Source organism: Mustelus asterias, chromosome 2 (assembly GCF_964213995.1).
Source record: "Mustelus asterias chromosome 2, sMusAst1.hap1.1, whole genome shotgun sequence".
NCBI lineage: Eukaryota > Metazoa > Chordata > Chondrichthyes > Carcharhiniformes > Triakidae > Mustelus > Mustelus asterias.
The window spans coordinates 87,874,901-87,890,381 of NC_135802.1; the positions used below are offsets into that span (position 1 = coordinate 87,874,901).

The following is a 15,481-nucleotide window of genomic DNA, read 5'->3' on the forward strand; positions in this document are numbered from 1 at the left end:
GAGCTGTTTTTTGGATGAATTCTTCAGTCACTGGCTTTCAATGGCATCAAGGGAGGCTTCTGATCAATTTGTCAAATTTCAAATTTGCCTTGCCCATCGCCAACATTTTCATTTTGTCATAACAGTGGATAATATAACACATTGCAAGTTCATCATAAACCCTGTCACCTTGAGTTCAAAGCTTGTATTAGGTTTAAAATTACACTTAAACTAATTAGAAAGTGAACTTGCAGCAAAGCCTGTGGTGAACTCAGCACATTGCAAGCACCAAGCCTGGCCTGCAGTAAACTCGCTGAAGGAGTTTAGCATGACTTTGCAGTAGAGATTAAAACGAAACAGCTCTCTGAACCAGTTGTAAGTTTGCATTCATTTTTGTATGAGTTAAAAATGCTGGAAGTAATTTAATTTGTGCCTCTTATAAATTGCCATAGAGATAAGGAAAACATTATTCTTCAACTGTATATTGGATTCTGGACTCCTGATTTACAACATAAGAAATCAAAGTGAATTTTGCAGTCGGACTTAAATGGGACCAACTGAGTCAAATCCATTACATTTCTTTTACAATATAATCACAAGAATCCAAAAGTCATCCGCAAATCCTTGAATCATGCAAGGGACAACTCAGGAGGATTTAAACCCCATAAATAAAAATAATGTTCTAAAATACAGTACCTCATGCACTGTGATCAATTATATGGATTTAACTGATGATTATTTGTGACCTAAATAATACTGAGCTAACCAAGGTAACTGGTAGAATCAGGCAAAAGTAATAGAAGAGTAAGTTGCACCCAAGTCAATAACCAAAGTAAACTAGAATTGAATAAACAGCATTTTCATGTTCAGTCATGAGGCGGAAAGGTTTGAACACAAAGCAGCACACCTAGGGACTCCCTACATATACAATGCTTCTTGGTGTTATCACACAAGCTGCCCAAAACCGCTATGGCTGGTATTTGAACTGTGCTAACTGAGGCAGTGACGTAATAAACCCTCACAATATGGTGTAATATGGTATATTTATAATTTTTATTACCCATTCCATCTGAACACAAGCTCTCACATTGACACAATGCAGCATTAAAATGAGAAACCTCACCTGAACACAATCCTACCCCCAATATTCTTGACTGCACATTCATCAAAAGTTGGAAAAATATAAACTGAAAACAGATATAAATAAGTTATCTTTTTATAATCCCATCAGCTCAGGTAACCTTCAATGATGCCATGTTTGCTTAATCTCACTTATAAATCACCAAGATTTATGCAGGGAAAACTCAATTGGATGAGCTGAATTCACGATGCTGATGTTACCATGTTGTCCAGCTTGAAAACTCAGAGTTATTGGAAACAGCCGAAACGTTTACAGTGGTTGCTTTAATTAAGATGTGGAGATGTCGGCGTTGGACTGGGGTGAACACAGTAAGAGTTTTAACAACACCAGGTTAAAGTCCAACAGGTTTATTTGGTAGCAAATACCGTTAGCTTTCGGAGCGCTGCTCCTTTGTCAGATGGAGTTGAAATGTGCTCTCAAACAGGGCACAGAGACACAAAATCAAGTTACAGAATACTGATTAGAATGCGAATCCCTACAACCATCCAGATCTTAAAGATACAGACAATGTGGGTGGAGGGAACATTAAGCACAGGTTAAAGAGGTGTGTATTGTCTCCAGACAGGACAGCCCGCAAGTCCAGGAGGCAAGCTGTGGGGGTTACTGATAATGTGACATGAATCCAACATCCCGGTTTAGGCCGTCCTCATGTGTGCGGAACTTGGCTATCAGTTTCTGCTCAGCGACTCTGCGCTGTCGTGTGTCGTGAAGGCCGCCTTGGAGAACGCTTACCTGAAGATCAGAGGCTGAATGCCCGTGACCGCTGAAGTGCTCCACCCACATTGTCTGTATCTTTAAGATCTGGTTGGCTGTAGGGATTCGCATTCTAATCAGTATTCTGTAACTTGATTTTGTGTCTCTGTGCCCTGTTTGAGAGCACATTTCCACTCCATCTGACGAAGGAGCAGCGCTCCGAAAGCTAATGGTATTTGTTACCAAATAAACCTGTTGGACTTTAACCTGATGTTGTTAAAACTCTTACTGTGCTTTAATTAACACATAGCATGAAACTTGGTCACAAAGGAAATGGTGTGCTTAGAAATTATACAGAAATCAGATTATACAAGATTGTCACTTCCATATCATGGTTGAATATCATATCATAATTTACTCCCGCAATTCAAAATGAGATTTGACTTTAAACAATGTTGATAATTTGATTTGATAGTAGTGGCACCCTTCCCCATATCTCTGTGATGACCTTTAAATCTGGTCTGTGCAAATGTTTTATGTACTTATTTTATTTTCACAGCACTTAGTTAGTTATCTTTTGAGGAAGATGATTACTGGTGAGTTTTTCAACAATTTTTCAATACTGAAATACCATGGGCTGGAATTTCCTGCAGAGGAAAACCCAAACTCCACCCTCTTGTGCCTTCCAAAATGCACAACTGACCTTGTCAGGCAATTGTGTATTTTTTTCATAGGGATGGGGTTCGCAGTGAATTTTGATTGGATTTATTGTCACATGTATTAGTATACAGTGAAAAGTATTGTTTCTTGCACGCTATACAGACAGAGCATACCATTCATAGAGAAGGAAACAAGACAGTGCAGAATGTAGTGTTACAGTCATAACTAGGTTGTGGAGAAGATCGCCAAATCTGTAAGAGATTGAACTGGAGCATTGTTAGTGAGTTTAAAAAAGTTAGAATGAAGTTTTAGAAGCACAGAACGAGAGTAAAAGATAGAATTAGAAGGTATGCTGTGCACAGCTTGCAAGAAGTCGCCTCGTTCCGGTGGCATCTTGAGCTTTGTGAGCGGCAATGGAGTTTGTGAGGAATGTGAGTGCAGGAGAGGATGGGGTGGGGGGGGGGGGGTGGGGGGGATGGGGGGGGGGGGGGTGCAGGGGGCAGTTAGAAGGTTCACTTCAGTTCTGCAACATGAAAGTCCAGTTCCCAAACCTCACCCTTCACCCACCCCCATACTACCTCATGGTCCCTCAGATCACCCCCATCATCTTCAGGTACCCATGTATACTTCATAGCCCTCACTCAGTATATACTATGTATAAACCTCAGGAGCCATATGATATAAACGCATTTTTATATTAAAAGCATTGGGGAGAAAACTTTTGACAATATAATAAAACACTGAGGGTAGGATGTTCTGGCTCTTCCCACTGGCAGGGTCTTCCAATTTCACTGAAATCGACCCCTCATGGCGGGTTCGTCAGCAGCGGGGTGGGAAAATCATGCAAAATGCTGTAGACCTTGGTGTGACTGGAAGATCCCACAGGCAGCCAATAGCTCACCGAGTAAGCTGCAGGAAAACACACTATTGGCCGGGGGGGGGGGGGGGGGGGGGGGGAGAAGAAATGGAAAAGAAAACAACTCTAGCACAAAACAATGTAATCAAAAGGGAGACAGCATCAAAGACATATTCTGATATTACAGCCTCTTAAAAGTTTCAGTTGTTCTTGAATCAATGGACCGCCTGCTGAGCTGAAGCTAAATTTAAAGTTTATTTATGTGTCACAATTAGGCTTACATTAACGCTACAATGAAGTTACTGTGAAAATCCCCTAGTCGCCACACTCCGGCGCCTGTTCAGGTACACTGAGGGAGAATTTAGCATGACAAATGTACCTAACCAACGCGTCATTCGGACTGTGGGAGGAAACCGGAAGAAAGCCACACAGCCACGAGAAGAACGTGCAAACTCCACACATACAGCAACCCAATTGAATTGAATCCAGGTCCCTGGCGCTGTGGGGCAGCAGTGCTAACCACTGTGCCATCGTGTTGCCCTGTGCCACTATTAGTAGCTTTTGAAATGCAGCCATGCATTCATAATGCTACAGCGGTCATTGCCTGACACTGACAAAGAGAATGGTGTCCTACTCCCAAAGCAGAGTGCTTGCTAATCAGTGGAAAGGAGCAGGCACAAACATTTTTTCAACTTTCAAAAACTGTTTTTTGTTTAAACAGCCAGAGCTGTCAGTCAATTTAAATCAATGCACAAAACATGACAACAAAGGTTGACAGGACATTTGTGTTTTTTGAATATATTATGGCACTTTCTACAATGGAAAATCGAATACATGACAGCACTTACACAATGGAGTTCAAAGTAAGGGTCAACTTACCTTTGCAGGAGGGATCCATATGGCAAATCATTGCATTAAAAACACATCTACAGTACAATGCAGCATCTTATATTGACATTTTAAGATGTCACAACATTCATTTTACACCTACCTTTCAGACTGCTGTTGACTTCTCAGGAGGCTCCACCCCACCCCCCACCGGGCCCCCCGCCTGGCCTCCACCCCCCCCACCATCACCACGGACATGAGCTCTCCAAAGAGGTGCATTCTTTAGGGGGTTTCCAAAACCCATACTACCGGATTTCACACTCAGAGTGTAACCACATCCTCACACACTTAGCACTGCACAGTACTTCACACTCGTATCTTCCAGCTTACACTTCATTTCAACTTTTCAACTATAAATAGGCACATCACCCAACACAATGCAAATCACTCCCCTAACTCTTGCAGGACAAGGTGACACAAATCTGCAGGTAACAGCACTAATTTGCAGGGGCAAGCAAGGCTGCATGCTCTCACCCCTGTGTGAGAGATTGTGCTGGTCAACTCTGGGGTGGCCACAACTGAAGCTGTGCGCAGGAAGAAATGCAATTTTCCTGTGGTCCTCACAATGATGACCTAACCATGGAAAGGGTACATGTACCGTTGGTAGTCAAAGTCTTCTTGAGCTGCATTAAAGCTACAAGAAAATGATGTGGGGTCAGAAAAGCTTAGGAAAATGGTTTTTCCAGCAGAAATAACTAAGTTCAACATTTTGTGACCCAACTCATTGGGAGATAAAAATCCAGCCCTCAGAGTCCTCTAGCATGAATTAACTCAGCAGTTGCCACACGCCCTTAATGGAAGGCCCAGTAAGAAGTCTCACAACACCTGGTTAAAGTCCAACAGGCAAGGATGGCCTCAACCGGGATCTTGGGTTCACGTCACGCTACCTGTAACCCCCATGACTTGCCTGGGCTTGCAAAATCTCACTAACTGTCTTGGCTTGAGACAATTCACACCTCTTTAACCTGTGCTTAACCCTCTCTCCACTCGCATTGTCTGTACCTGTAAAGACTTGATTACCTGCTAAGACTCACATTCCAACCATTATCTTGTAACTAAGTTTATGTCTATATATGCCCTGTTTGTGAACCAAATCCTGCACTCACCTGATGAAGGAGCAGTGCTCCGAAAGCTCGTGCTACCAAATAAACCTGTTGGACTTTAACCTGGTGTTGTAAGACTTTTTACTGTACCTACCCCAGTCCAATGCCGGCATCTCCACATCATGGAAGGCCCAGATTACACTGAAAGAGGATCAAGAGAGATCCCATGATTTTCCTAACTAGGACTTTACTTCAGAATCTTAATGTTTCTAATCATCAGAACCAGTTATGTGAATTATAGATCATAGCGACAGGTCCTTCATATCTAAATAAATATACCTCAAAATACAGTAATTTGCAGTTTTACTTATCTTAAGACTTCAATAAACCTATGTTGGAATCAGCAACAAAATAAAGTGAGATCATTCTAAGATTGAATATCAGTTATTTAATCAGAACTCCATTGGAAAGTCATTTCAATTCTAATACAATAATGCACCAGCAGCTCCAATTTTAAATCAGGCTGAGTGCACAGAGATCAGTGGTTGGTTGATTTTCAATTTATGAAATTGACGAACACATCATAAGAAGCAAAAGGATACAAGTGCATAAAATGCTGCAGGACATGTAGAAATTTATAAAAAAATAGAATCCACAGGCACTCATCCATCCTTGTTGGATATTTTCCCTCCAAATTTTTCTTGCCCTCTCCCTTCCTCCACTAAAGATTGTGCTTAATGTTACTCTGCCATTGTAGCTGGGCAGCTGGCTATAACACATCCAAGAATCCATTCTTCACATCTATTTCTAGACAGAGGGGCAAAATTGGTAAGCTCCGATAATGGGCATTGGGATCAGTGTGCGCAATTAACCAGCATCCCATTTGCTGTGGTGCAGACAGCACACAAACTTTATGCTGCCTGCTGATTTGGATGACAGTAGCATGCAGCGCATCACGAAACACATTGCTGAATGGCTGCACACTTCAGTAGCCTCACATTCAAGTAAGGCTAGCAACACTTAAAGTGAGCCTGTACTGCTTAAAACCAACTTGCATGTCTTCAGGGTGAAGTGTATTGTGGTTGCAACAAATATTGAAATAAGTTACAGAAGAAACTTTTAGAAATATATATTCTTTCACGGGATGCGGTGTCACTAACAAGGCCAGCATTTGTTGTCCGCCTCTGATCACCCTTGTGCTGAGCGCCTTTCTAGGCCATTTTAGAGGGCAGTTAAGAGTGAATGGCACTGCTATGGGTCTGAAATGAATGGCACTGCTATGGGTCTGGAGTGACATGCAAGCCATATCAAGTGAGCACAGCAGATTTCCTTCTCTAAAGGAGATTAATGAACCAGATGGATTTTTATGACAATCAAGGATAACTTCATGGTCATCATTACTGAGACCAGTTTTCAATTCCAGATTTTATCAATTGAATTTAAATTTGACAGGCTGCCGTGATAGGATTTGAAGCTCAAGCCTCTGGATCGCTAGTCCAGTAACATTAACACTAGGCCACCATCATCCTGGGTAGAAAGGAGAGTGGAAATGGCACAACAATGGAGACCATGCACCAGGGTTCTTTGATGCAGCACTTGAGACCTTGCTGCCAGGAGATTGACAGAAAGAGCTCAGGGACTCCTCTTCCCATAATAGACCTGGTAGGCCTCCAGACAGACAGCAAGAAGACTGTGGCAGCTCACAGCCATCATTGACAATGCAAATAGTCCGGCCCCAAGGACTGGGATGGGCTGCACAAAGAAATGTATAATGTCAAGTCAGTGAATGCATCTTCAAATGTAATATCCATACAAATGAAAGAATAACCTATTTGACTGCTCTATTCATTAACCTACCAGCAACTTCCATCAATCACAACTCATATTTCACACTCCGAGTGTAACCGCATCCTCACACACTTAGCACTGCACAGTACTTCACACTCGTACCTTCCAGCTTACACTTCATTTCAACTTTTCAACTATAAATAGGCACATCACCCAACACAATGCAAATCACTCCCCTATCTCTGCAGGCAACAGCACTGAACTGGCAGAGGCAAGCAATGCTGCATGCTCTCACTCCTGTGAGGGAGGTTGCGTTGGTCAACTCTGGGGTGGCCACAACTGAAGCTTGTCAAATGGCAGGGCTGAAATGATCAACAATGATTGTATGCTTATAGCTCATTCACTTTCACATGTCCCACTTCCCCACCATCATATAATCACTTAGCTACATATGGGGGTAAGCAGGCACCTCTTCCTTTCCAACCCTCCCTCACCATAATCCAACTCGTGTCTTTTTCCTTTCAGATATCCAAGCTCTGATAATGGGTCAGGAGCATCATGCAAGAGGAGCAGCGCAGTGATGATGAAGAAACACTGTCACTTGATCTCGCATTCACTGCCACCATCTCAGTTACTGACACTGCACAAACTCTAGAGGGTAGACTCAAGTTGTCGCTATCCTGTTGTCCTCTCTCAGGATAATGCCATTCATCCGTCAACCACTCTTATTTTTGTCCGCCAGCCAGCCAGCCAAGCTAGTGCAGCCTGCGGCCAAGTCTTATAGAACCAGAGCTGGCTGTGGGTGCCCCGCAAGGCTATCTGCAGTCTCTTCCACTGAAAATCAGCAGCCTTCTACCAGCCAAGGTGCACCCACTGGGGTCGCGCTAGGAACTCTAGGCAAGATAGGCATGAAAGGGATGATGAAGGGTGGTTTTTGACTTTTGTATTGGATAGTTTGTGTGGCTAAGTTGGTTTGGAATGGTTATTTTGTGGTGGCATTTATTTAAGCATTGTGGCAAAAAAAAACTGAGATAGTCAGTGAGAGCAGGAAGGTCAAGCATGGGATTGCTCCAAAATGAGGGTTTCAGGAGGCACTCAGTAGAACAATGGTTGCAATCACGGACAGCCTGACAGAAAGGGGATGTGTTGGTTGTCTCTTCCCTTTTTCCCGATCCTCAGCTATTCACCTGTGCACCTGGTGGAAATAGCTGCGGCCTCACAATGGGGAGGTTGTACAGGGTACAGCAATCAATGACTAACTGTGACACGCACTCTGGCAAGTACTGCATGGTCCCTCCAGAGTGATCCAAGCTGCAGAACCATTGGTTGAGCATCAGAAATGTCTGCTTTAGGATATTTTTAATGTGGCAGCAGAGCTTTCACTATATGCATGTATGCATTATGTGACCTCCTTCATAACAAAACAACACTAGCACCGGAAACAACAGCAGCAAACCCAGTCCTATATGCCAAGCAAAGCCCTCATCACTAACATCTGGACGCTTGTGCCAAAATTGGGAGAAGTGTCTCACAGACTAGTCAAGCAACAGCCTGACAATTATCCTATTCACAGAATCAAGCCTCACCAGATAATGTTGCAGACACCACCATCTCCATTCCAGTGCATGTCCTGTAACCGACAAGACAGACCCAGCAGAATTGGAGCACAGTGATATACAGTTGGGAGGGAGTTGCCCTGGAAGTCCTCAACATTGACTCTGGAGCCGCATGAAGTCACATGGCATCAGGTCAAACAGGGGCAAAAGAAATCTCCTGCTGATCACCACTTACCGTCTGCCCTGCAGTTGATGAAGCGGTACTCCTCTACTTGAGCAACACTTGGAGGAAGCACTGAGGTTGGCAAGGGCACCAAATGTTATCTGGGTGAAGAACTTCACGGTCTACCACCAAGCGTGGCTCGGTATTACCCTGACCGATCTGGCCGGTTCCTAAAGGATATAACTGCTAGACTGGGACTGCGGCAGGTGGCAAAGGAACCAACAAGAGGGAAAAAGATACTTGAGATCATCCTCATCAAACTGGCTGCTGCAGATGCATTTGTCCATGAGAGTATTGATAGGAGTGACCACCACACAGTCCTTGTGGAGATGAAGTCCTGTCTTCACACTGAGGATACACTCCACTGTGTTTTGTGGCACTGCCACCATGTTAATACATATTAATTCATGGGACATGGGTGTCGCTGGCTGGCCAGCAGTTATTGCCCATCCCTAGTTGCCCAAGGGCAGTTGAGAGTCAACTACTTTGCTGTGGTTCTGGAGTCACATGTAGACCAGACCAGGTAAGGGCAGCTGATTTCCTTCCTGAAAGGACATTAGGGATGGACTTCAAATAGAACTAGCAACTCAAGACTGGGCATCCATGAGGCACTGTGGGCCATCGGCTGCAATGGAACTGTACTCAACCACAAGCTTTAACCATATGACCCAGCACATTCCCCCAATCTACCATTACCACCAAACCAGGGGATCAACCCCGGTTCAAAGAAGAGTGCAGGGGGGCATGCCAGGAGCATCACCAGGCATAGCCAAAAATGAGGTGTCAACCTGGTAAAGCTAAAACACAGGACTACCTGCATGCCAAACAGCATAGCAGCGAGTAATAGACAGAACTAAGTGGATCATTTTCACTTTCTGGAATCCAGCATCGGCCAAAGTCTTCTGTCTTCATTCACGGCTGGGGTTTTCCTGTGCTGCTGAAAGTTAATGGGGTTTTAGCTGGAACGCCAAATTTGCTGCTCTCACTCGCAACGGGTTCCACCACAGATGAGACTGGACTATCTCAGTTTCTGCCCTAGGCCCTGAAATTGGATACCTCATGTGCAAAACATCTGAAACAATCAAAGCATTGATATTTCATTGCAGCATGATCAACATTAATACTATAATGAATGTGAAAACATATTTTTATTCAATTCTGGTGAGGTCAATATACCTTTGGAAATAAAGAATGGCTCTAGTCTCTCTTCAGAAGTGCCCTTCAGCTATACTGAAATGCCCAAAGATTACAGATAAGTAACGCAAATTGTAGTAGCTGCAATTCCATTTTAAAATTGTCCACTCAGGTAGTGCCATTTCAAATAGACTTACCACTCCTATGGAGAAATAGTTGTTGATAATCGTGTAAGGCACGGGGTCCCCCTTTTCCTCTTTGTCATTTGGAATCACCTCAACTTTCCATCTATCCAGCATGACCACTGAGCAGTTTTCAATGTCTTTAATGATCTTCATCAGGCTTTCCCCTTCGTAACCTTACAGGGGAACAAAAAATAATTGGTCAAAAAGATTGATGGCGACAAGTGAATGGCACCAATATATACAATTAAAAGGCACATAACTGGTAGAATGTTCTCTTCTTTTAACAATGTGTCAACTCAGGCAGGAAACCCCTCCGTCCTCTCCCACAGGGAAACTCCCACCCTGAAGCACCCCAAATGAAGATATATGGTAATGGAGTTCCCGACCGTTTATGGTGGGAAACCCATTATGTCATTAGCTGGGGGTGAGGACTGTCTAAACGGGAAACTACATTGGCTTTAATGCATTTTGGGACTCCCATTGGATTCTCCGCCCCCTCCAGCTTTCCAAAAACAGGAGGGGGGGTGGGGTGGTGAGGTGGTGGTGATAGAAAGACCTCCCCCACAGTGTTTGAAAATTAACATTTGGAGACACCACACAGACCATTTTCAGATCTAAGTATACCTGGTTCTATCCTACATTCTGCTATGCAGTCAATATTTTGGTCAACAAAATAATCACAGATTAGGTTGTGTTGCAAAATAGCTTTAGAAATCATTAAACCATTCAGTCACAGTCACTGAGATCAGTGCTGGTACAGTGTTCTCTATATCACAGATCAAATACCTGCAGTCAAGTGCATCCAGCAAGCAGTGAAAGGAGCATGGAAATTCATAGATAGAAAATCGGTCCGTAATTAACCAGCCTATGCTTCCCACAAATACAGTTTAATGCCGGGTGTATCCAATTACTATTATCTCAATACAACTGTTTTTCAGCAGAGCAGGTGATTGAAAAGATGGTTTTAAAATGCTGAAGATATAGGTTAAGAGGAAGTAACCTAGTGGAGGCTCTACCCCAAGATACATACCAAGAGTCAAAAATATTACAACTGAGGGTTTATTTCCTTACCTCCTCCTGATCTAAGACACCTTGCCAAGTCATTGCCAGTTCCAAGTGGAAGGACTGCCACAGGGGGATGGTGAGGCAAATTTGCTTTGTCTGTGAAATAAGCAAACAATTTTGCAATGCAGATTCATTAACTGAACTCCACTGTCCCATGTCACAACTTTTAACATTCCGTAAAAATGGAACCCAGTAAAATGAATCCTCCAAAAACATGTTTAAAGATTTAACTCGGGAAATAAAGTGCAATTCCTCTGATACCTGAATACCTGCTGTTATCCTGTGAATTACTTTGCTATTTGGAAGGGGTATTGAAAAATAATGTGTGGTCTGTATTTGATGCCAGGAAGTTTATTGTTTGCAATAGTGTGTAATTATTCCCAATGGAAAGGAGTTACAGTCCAGCCCTACAAGTTGTTTTGCAATCTCAGTCGTGTGTTAATGTTTAAAATGGTGGATATGGTCCAATTAAAGCAAAAGGAGGTCACGTGATCCAATAACCAAGTACAAATTGAATAATTTTTCAGTGGCAAATCCTGCACTAGGAAATAACATGCTTACCTTGCTAAGGATAAACCCCAGCTGTGTCCAAATGAAACAACAGAGTTATCAAAACATGAATGATGAATTGATGCAGACTATTTTCTGCTCCTTTTCATTACTACAGTGCTGCAGCAGATAGAATCGGATATGAGTGATGAGTTAGAAGCCGTGCCCTCAATTAACTTCTGATAATTGATCTAATCTTATAGTAATTTGCATCAGTACAAGTACTTACACAAAACAGTTGGTGTAGGGTGGTTTAAGGGGATACTAATTCTAAAAATCAAAGTGCACATGAAATTTAAGGGGAGGGAAGTTGATTTAATCAAGTCATGTTTACGGGTCAGAGATTTCTCTTTCATGCTCAGATGCAGCAATAGGGAAACTAGTGTAACTCTGTTGTGTCAGATCTCTGCCCCAAAATGTCAAAGTGAAAAAACTGTGCCTGTGCCTGGAGCACTCCTAGTGTAGGAATGCAAATAAGATAGGTTGGGTCATTCTTGGCCTCCCACCTAATTTTCCTCTGCTGTCACCTGTTACATATTTAAAATGTTTGCAGATTGCTTTAAGAGCTAATCACATGATTTGGTGGTGATGTCATGAGGGTGTTGTCACAGACTGCTGTTTTACTTTTAATCCGTTGTCTGAGCAGTGAACAGCTCTTTCAATAAATCTGTTGTATGTTAGTTTAAATCTACGTGTGCAAGCCACATTATTTTTTTGTTAAAATCCATAACTCCTAACATAGTTAGAACATTGCATCACCCATGGAGCATTGGGTTGGAAAAGTGGAAGGGCTTGCACCCACATCCTCCATGAAACTGGAAGTACCCCAGTGTAAAAATCGCAAAGCTATTTAGCTCATTCCTCTTGCTCCCTTCCCCCTATCTTTGGGTTAGAAACTAATGGCTGTTTAGCTCCAGCTGCTTCCCAATTGTAGGGCAAAGCCCAGCTAGCAGGTAAGTGGTCTCATGCTGGGCGTGGCCAAGCTCTGCAAACTGCTAAGGCCACAAAAAAATAAGCATGTGTCTCCCTTTTTTTCATTTGACACTGGGGGTATGTTAGTCTATGGGTGCCATTTCACCTTCCTTGCCTCAGCCAAGTGGTTGATCTGTGTGAGCCTGACATATGAACGTTGGCAAGCTATTCAACTGCAAGGGAATAGTTAAACGTCATGCTGTTGCTACCCAATTCCTACAAACCGGCTTCTCCAGCTGGGGTTGCTGGATAGCGATCTTGGCTGGATTGCTGTCGGGCTTATTTTGCTCTCCTTCGCACAGGAGCACTGAGGCCAATTGTAATGTTCTTGCTGCTACTTCAGCTGAGGTCTGTCGGCTTGGCACAGACTGTGGATCAAACCTGGGTCTCCTTTTAGTCTACACGGCTCAATTACTCTCTGTGATAGACTGACAGGGCCATGGGGGGAGCTCCACAACCATTATTGGTTGTGCTTGCACTTTATTTCCTTTTCGTTAGAAGAATACATTAATCCTACAAAAGGTAGAATTGTTTATGCATGAATTCCCTAAAACACAGTTACATTCATAAGCCTTTTCTGTTGTGGAGCATCTGGCTCTTTCAGTGTTGGGGTTCTGAATGGAGCTTGGCTGCCTTACTTGTGGCTGAGTGGATTACGACTGTTTTAGTGGTGTCTTATTTGTTTGTTTTGATGTTTTACTTGCATCATCACCAAGACAACCTGGAACAGTTTTGTTCAATATCTGTAGCGTAGCTGTACGAAAGCTCAATAAGAATGCACTTGCTTTTGGCTGAACGTTCTTCAACTGCATTGAACAACGTAATTCATTTCCCAGTTTCTTAGAAACTCATATGCTTAAATAAAGGGCAAAAAAAACCACACAGAGAATGAAAAGCTGCAAATGTGTCAATAATGAGAGATAGCAACTCCAAAGTAAAGCTTGTATAAGATGATGGGGGGAGCTTGGAATTAGAAACTATATACATTAAAACATCAATTTAAAAAATGCTGGCCATGAAGACAAGGCTGTAAAAATCTTCCTGTTTGCCCAATTGAATAAGCTGCTTAATCCCTTTATTGAAATCACTAGAACTCCTTCAGAATGTGTTATGGTCTATGAACACATCTCCCCATTTGCAATTTTCTGCATCCCAGACAATCCATTTTCCTGAAATAAGACAGGAAAAGCACAACAGTTAGGCCATTGAAGAAAAAGAAAAATCATGAGAAAGCCTTGATCCAATAATTTGGCATTTTTCTCTTTTGATGAGAAACTAGAAGCAGGAATAGGCCATTCGGCCCTTCGAGCCTGCTCCACCATTCATTTTGACCATCGAATTCAATATCCTGATCCCCCTTCCTCCTATATCACTTGATCCCTTTTGCCCCAAGAGCTATAGAACTACTGACTGACTTGTCATTAACTTGGGTTTTTTTCTGTTTTATTTCAGATTTCCAACACTCATCCATTGTATTGGGTGTCTGTGTGAGGACCATTAGGTTGCTAAAAACCTTACCTATGCAATCTAGGATCCATCCGACTGTTCCATCTCCACCGCAAGCCAGAATTCTAAAGTCTGGAACGTCTCGGAAAAAATTTAACCTGAAAGAAAAAGTGATTTAGTTTGTGAGAAGCTATTTTCAAAAGAATTGGTCCCTTTCAAATCACAGGTTTACAATTTTCTATACTTTTTCGCCCACACAACGATAAATATATCACTGTATAAATGGAGACATTGTCATTCAGGTGGAACACCATTCAATACTTCTTGCCTCTGATGAATTTAAATCCCGTGAGGCTGATTTTACATAGTTCTGCTTTCCTGCTATTTCCCCAAACTATTCCCATTTTCCTGCCTTTTCCCCACACTCTTTTCAATCTTTCCTCATTAGTTAATTAGTGAGTATATTCTTCATGCTGGGAATCAATTTACCATCAATCATCACCTGTAGCAGAACACTTCATATTTCAATAAATCTTTACATGTAGTAGTTTTTCTCCATCTCTTCTTTGATATTAACGAACACTGAGTAAGATTATAATCTTGCACCTTCAATTTACACAACTATACACCTCAATTATTCCTTCTTGTGTTTTGAAGACCACTATCAAATCCCCCTCAATCATCTTCATTTCACAGAATTAGCCTCAATCTTGTAACTCAGTTTCCTCATTTTAGCAAATATCTCCAGGGTTATAACATTCCTCCTGCAGTGAGAAGCACAAAACTGCACACCATGCTTCAGTTACAGTCTAATTGTTTCTGTCTTTGCTTTTGCATACAGTCCTTCTCAACATAAACTTTCAATCCAATTTGTCTTCGTCATGGATTTATTTAATCTCCTCACCCCTTTTAGCATTTATGTGTCTGTACACATGGAAACTTTTTCACTCGCAATGCATTGAGAAATTTATCATTTATGGTCTGTTTCCATTTTCCAACAGAATTTACCCAATTGGAATTGTGACTTAAAACCAATTAACAATCCTGCTACTCAGGGCGGGATTTTCATCCTCAAGACAGAGAGCAGGAGTCAGGAGTCGGGAGAAAGTGCCAGGAAGAATGGGATTTTTAGACAGGTAGAGGGGGCCGGGTGTGGGCTGCAGTTGGGCCAATCAACCTGGGTAGAAGGTCAGAGGCAGCCACTCAGTCGATTGCAGAGGCAGACCGTTTAAAAGGCCCACCAAAGTATTGTTGGACTTAGTCTCAGTTATAATAGAAACAGAAAGGCCCTCAGCCCTCACAT

At 42.5% G+C, this 15,481-nt stretch overlaps 1 protein-coding gene and 1 long non-coding RNA gene across 7 annotated transcripts in view; one reads left to right on the forward strand and one right to left on the reverse strand.

Annotated features, from left to right (window-relative positions):
• dgkb (diacylglycerol kinase, beta) overlaps nt 1-15,481 on the reverse strand; it is a 679,678-nt gene that overhangs the window by 371,717 nt on the left and 292,480 nt on the right. For all 6 annotated transcript variants that reach the window (XM_078228107.1, XM_078228097.1, XM_078228136.1 and 3 more), the window contains 3 exons: nt 14,251-14,336; nt 11,218-11,307; nt 10,159-10,319 (listed from right to left, as the gene is read on the reverse strand). In XM_078228107.1, coding sequence (XP_078084233.1) covers nt 10,159-10,319; nt 11,218-11,307; nt 14,251-14,336 — 337 coding nt within the window. The remainder of the gene's footprint in view (nt 1-10,158; nt 10,320-11,217; nt 11,308-14,250; nt 14,337-15,481) is intronic.
• On the forward strand, nt 268-15,045 carry LOC144503580 (uncharacterized). Its single transcript, XR_013499516.1, has 3 exons — nt 268-354; nt 2,373-2,409; nt 14,185-15,045. It is a non-coding gene; the product is annotated as an uncharacterized LOC144503580 (long non-coding RNA).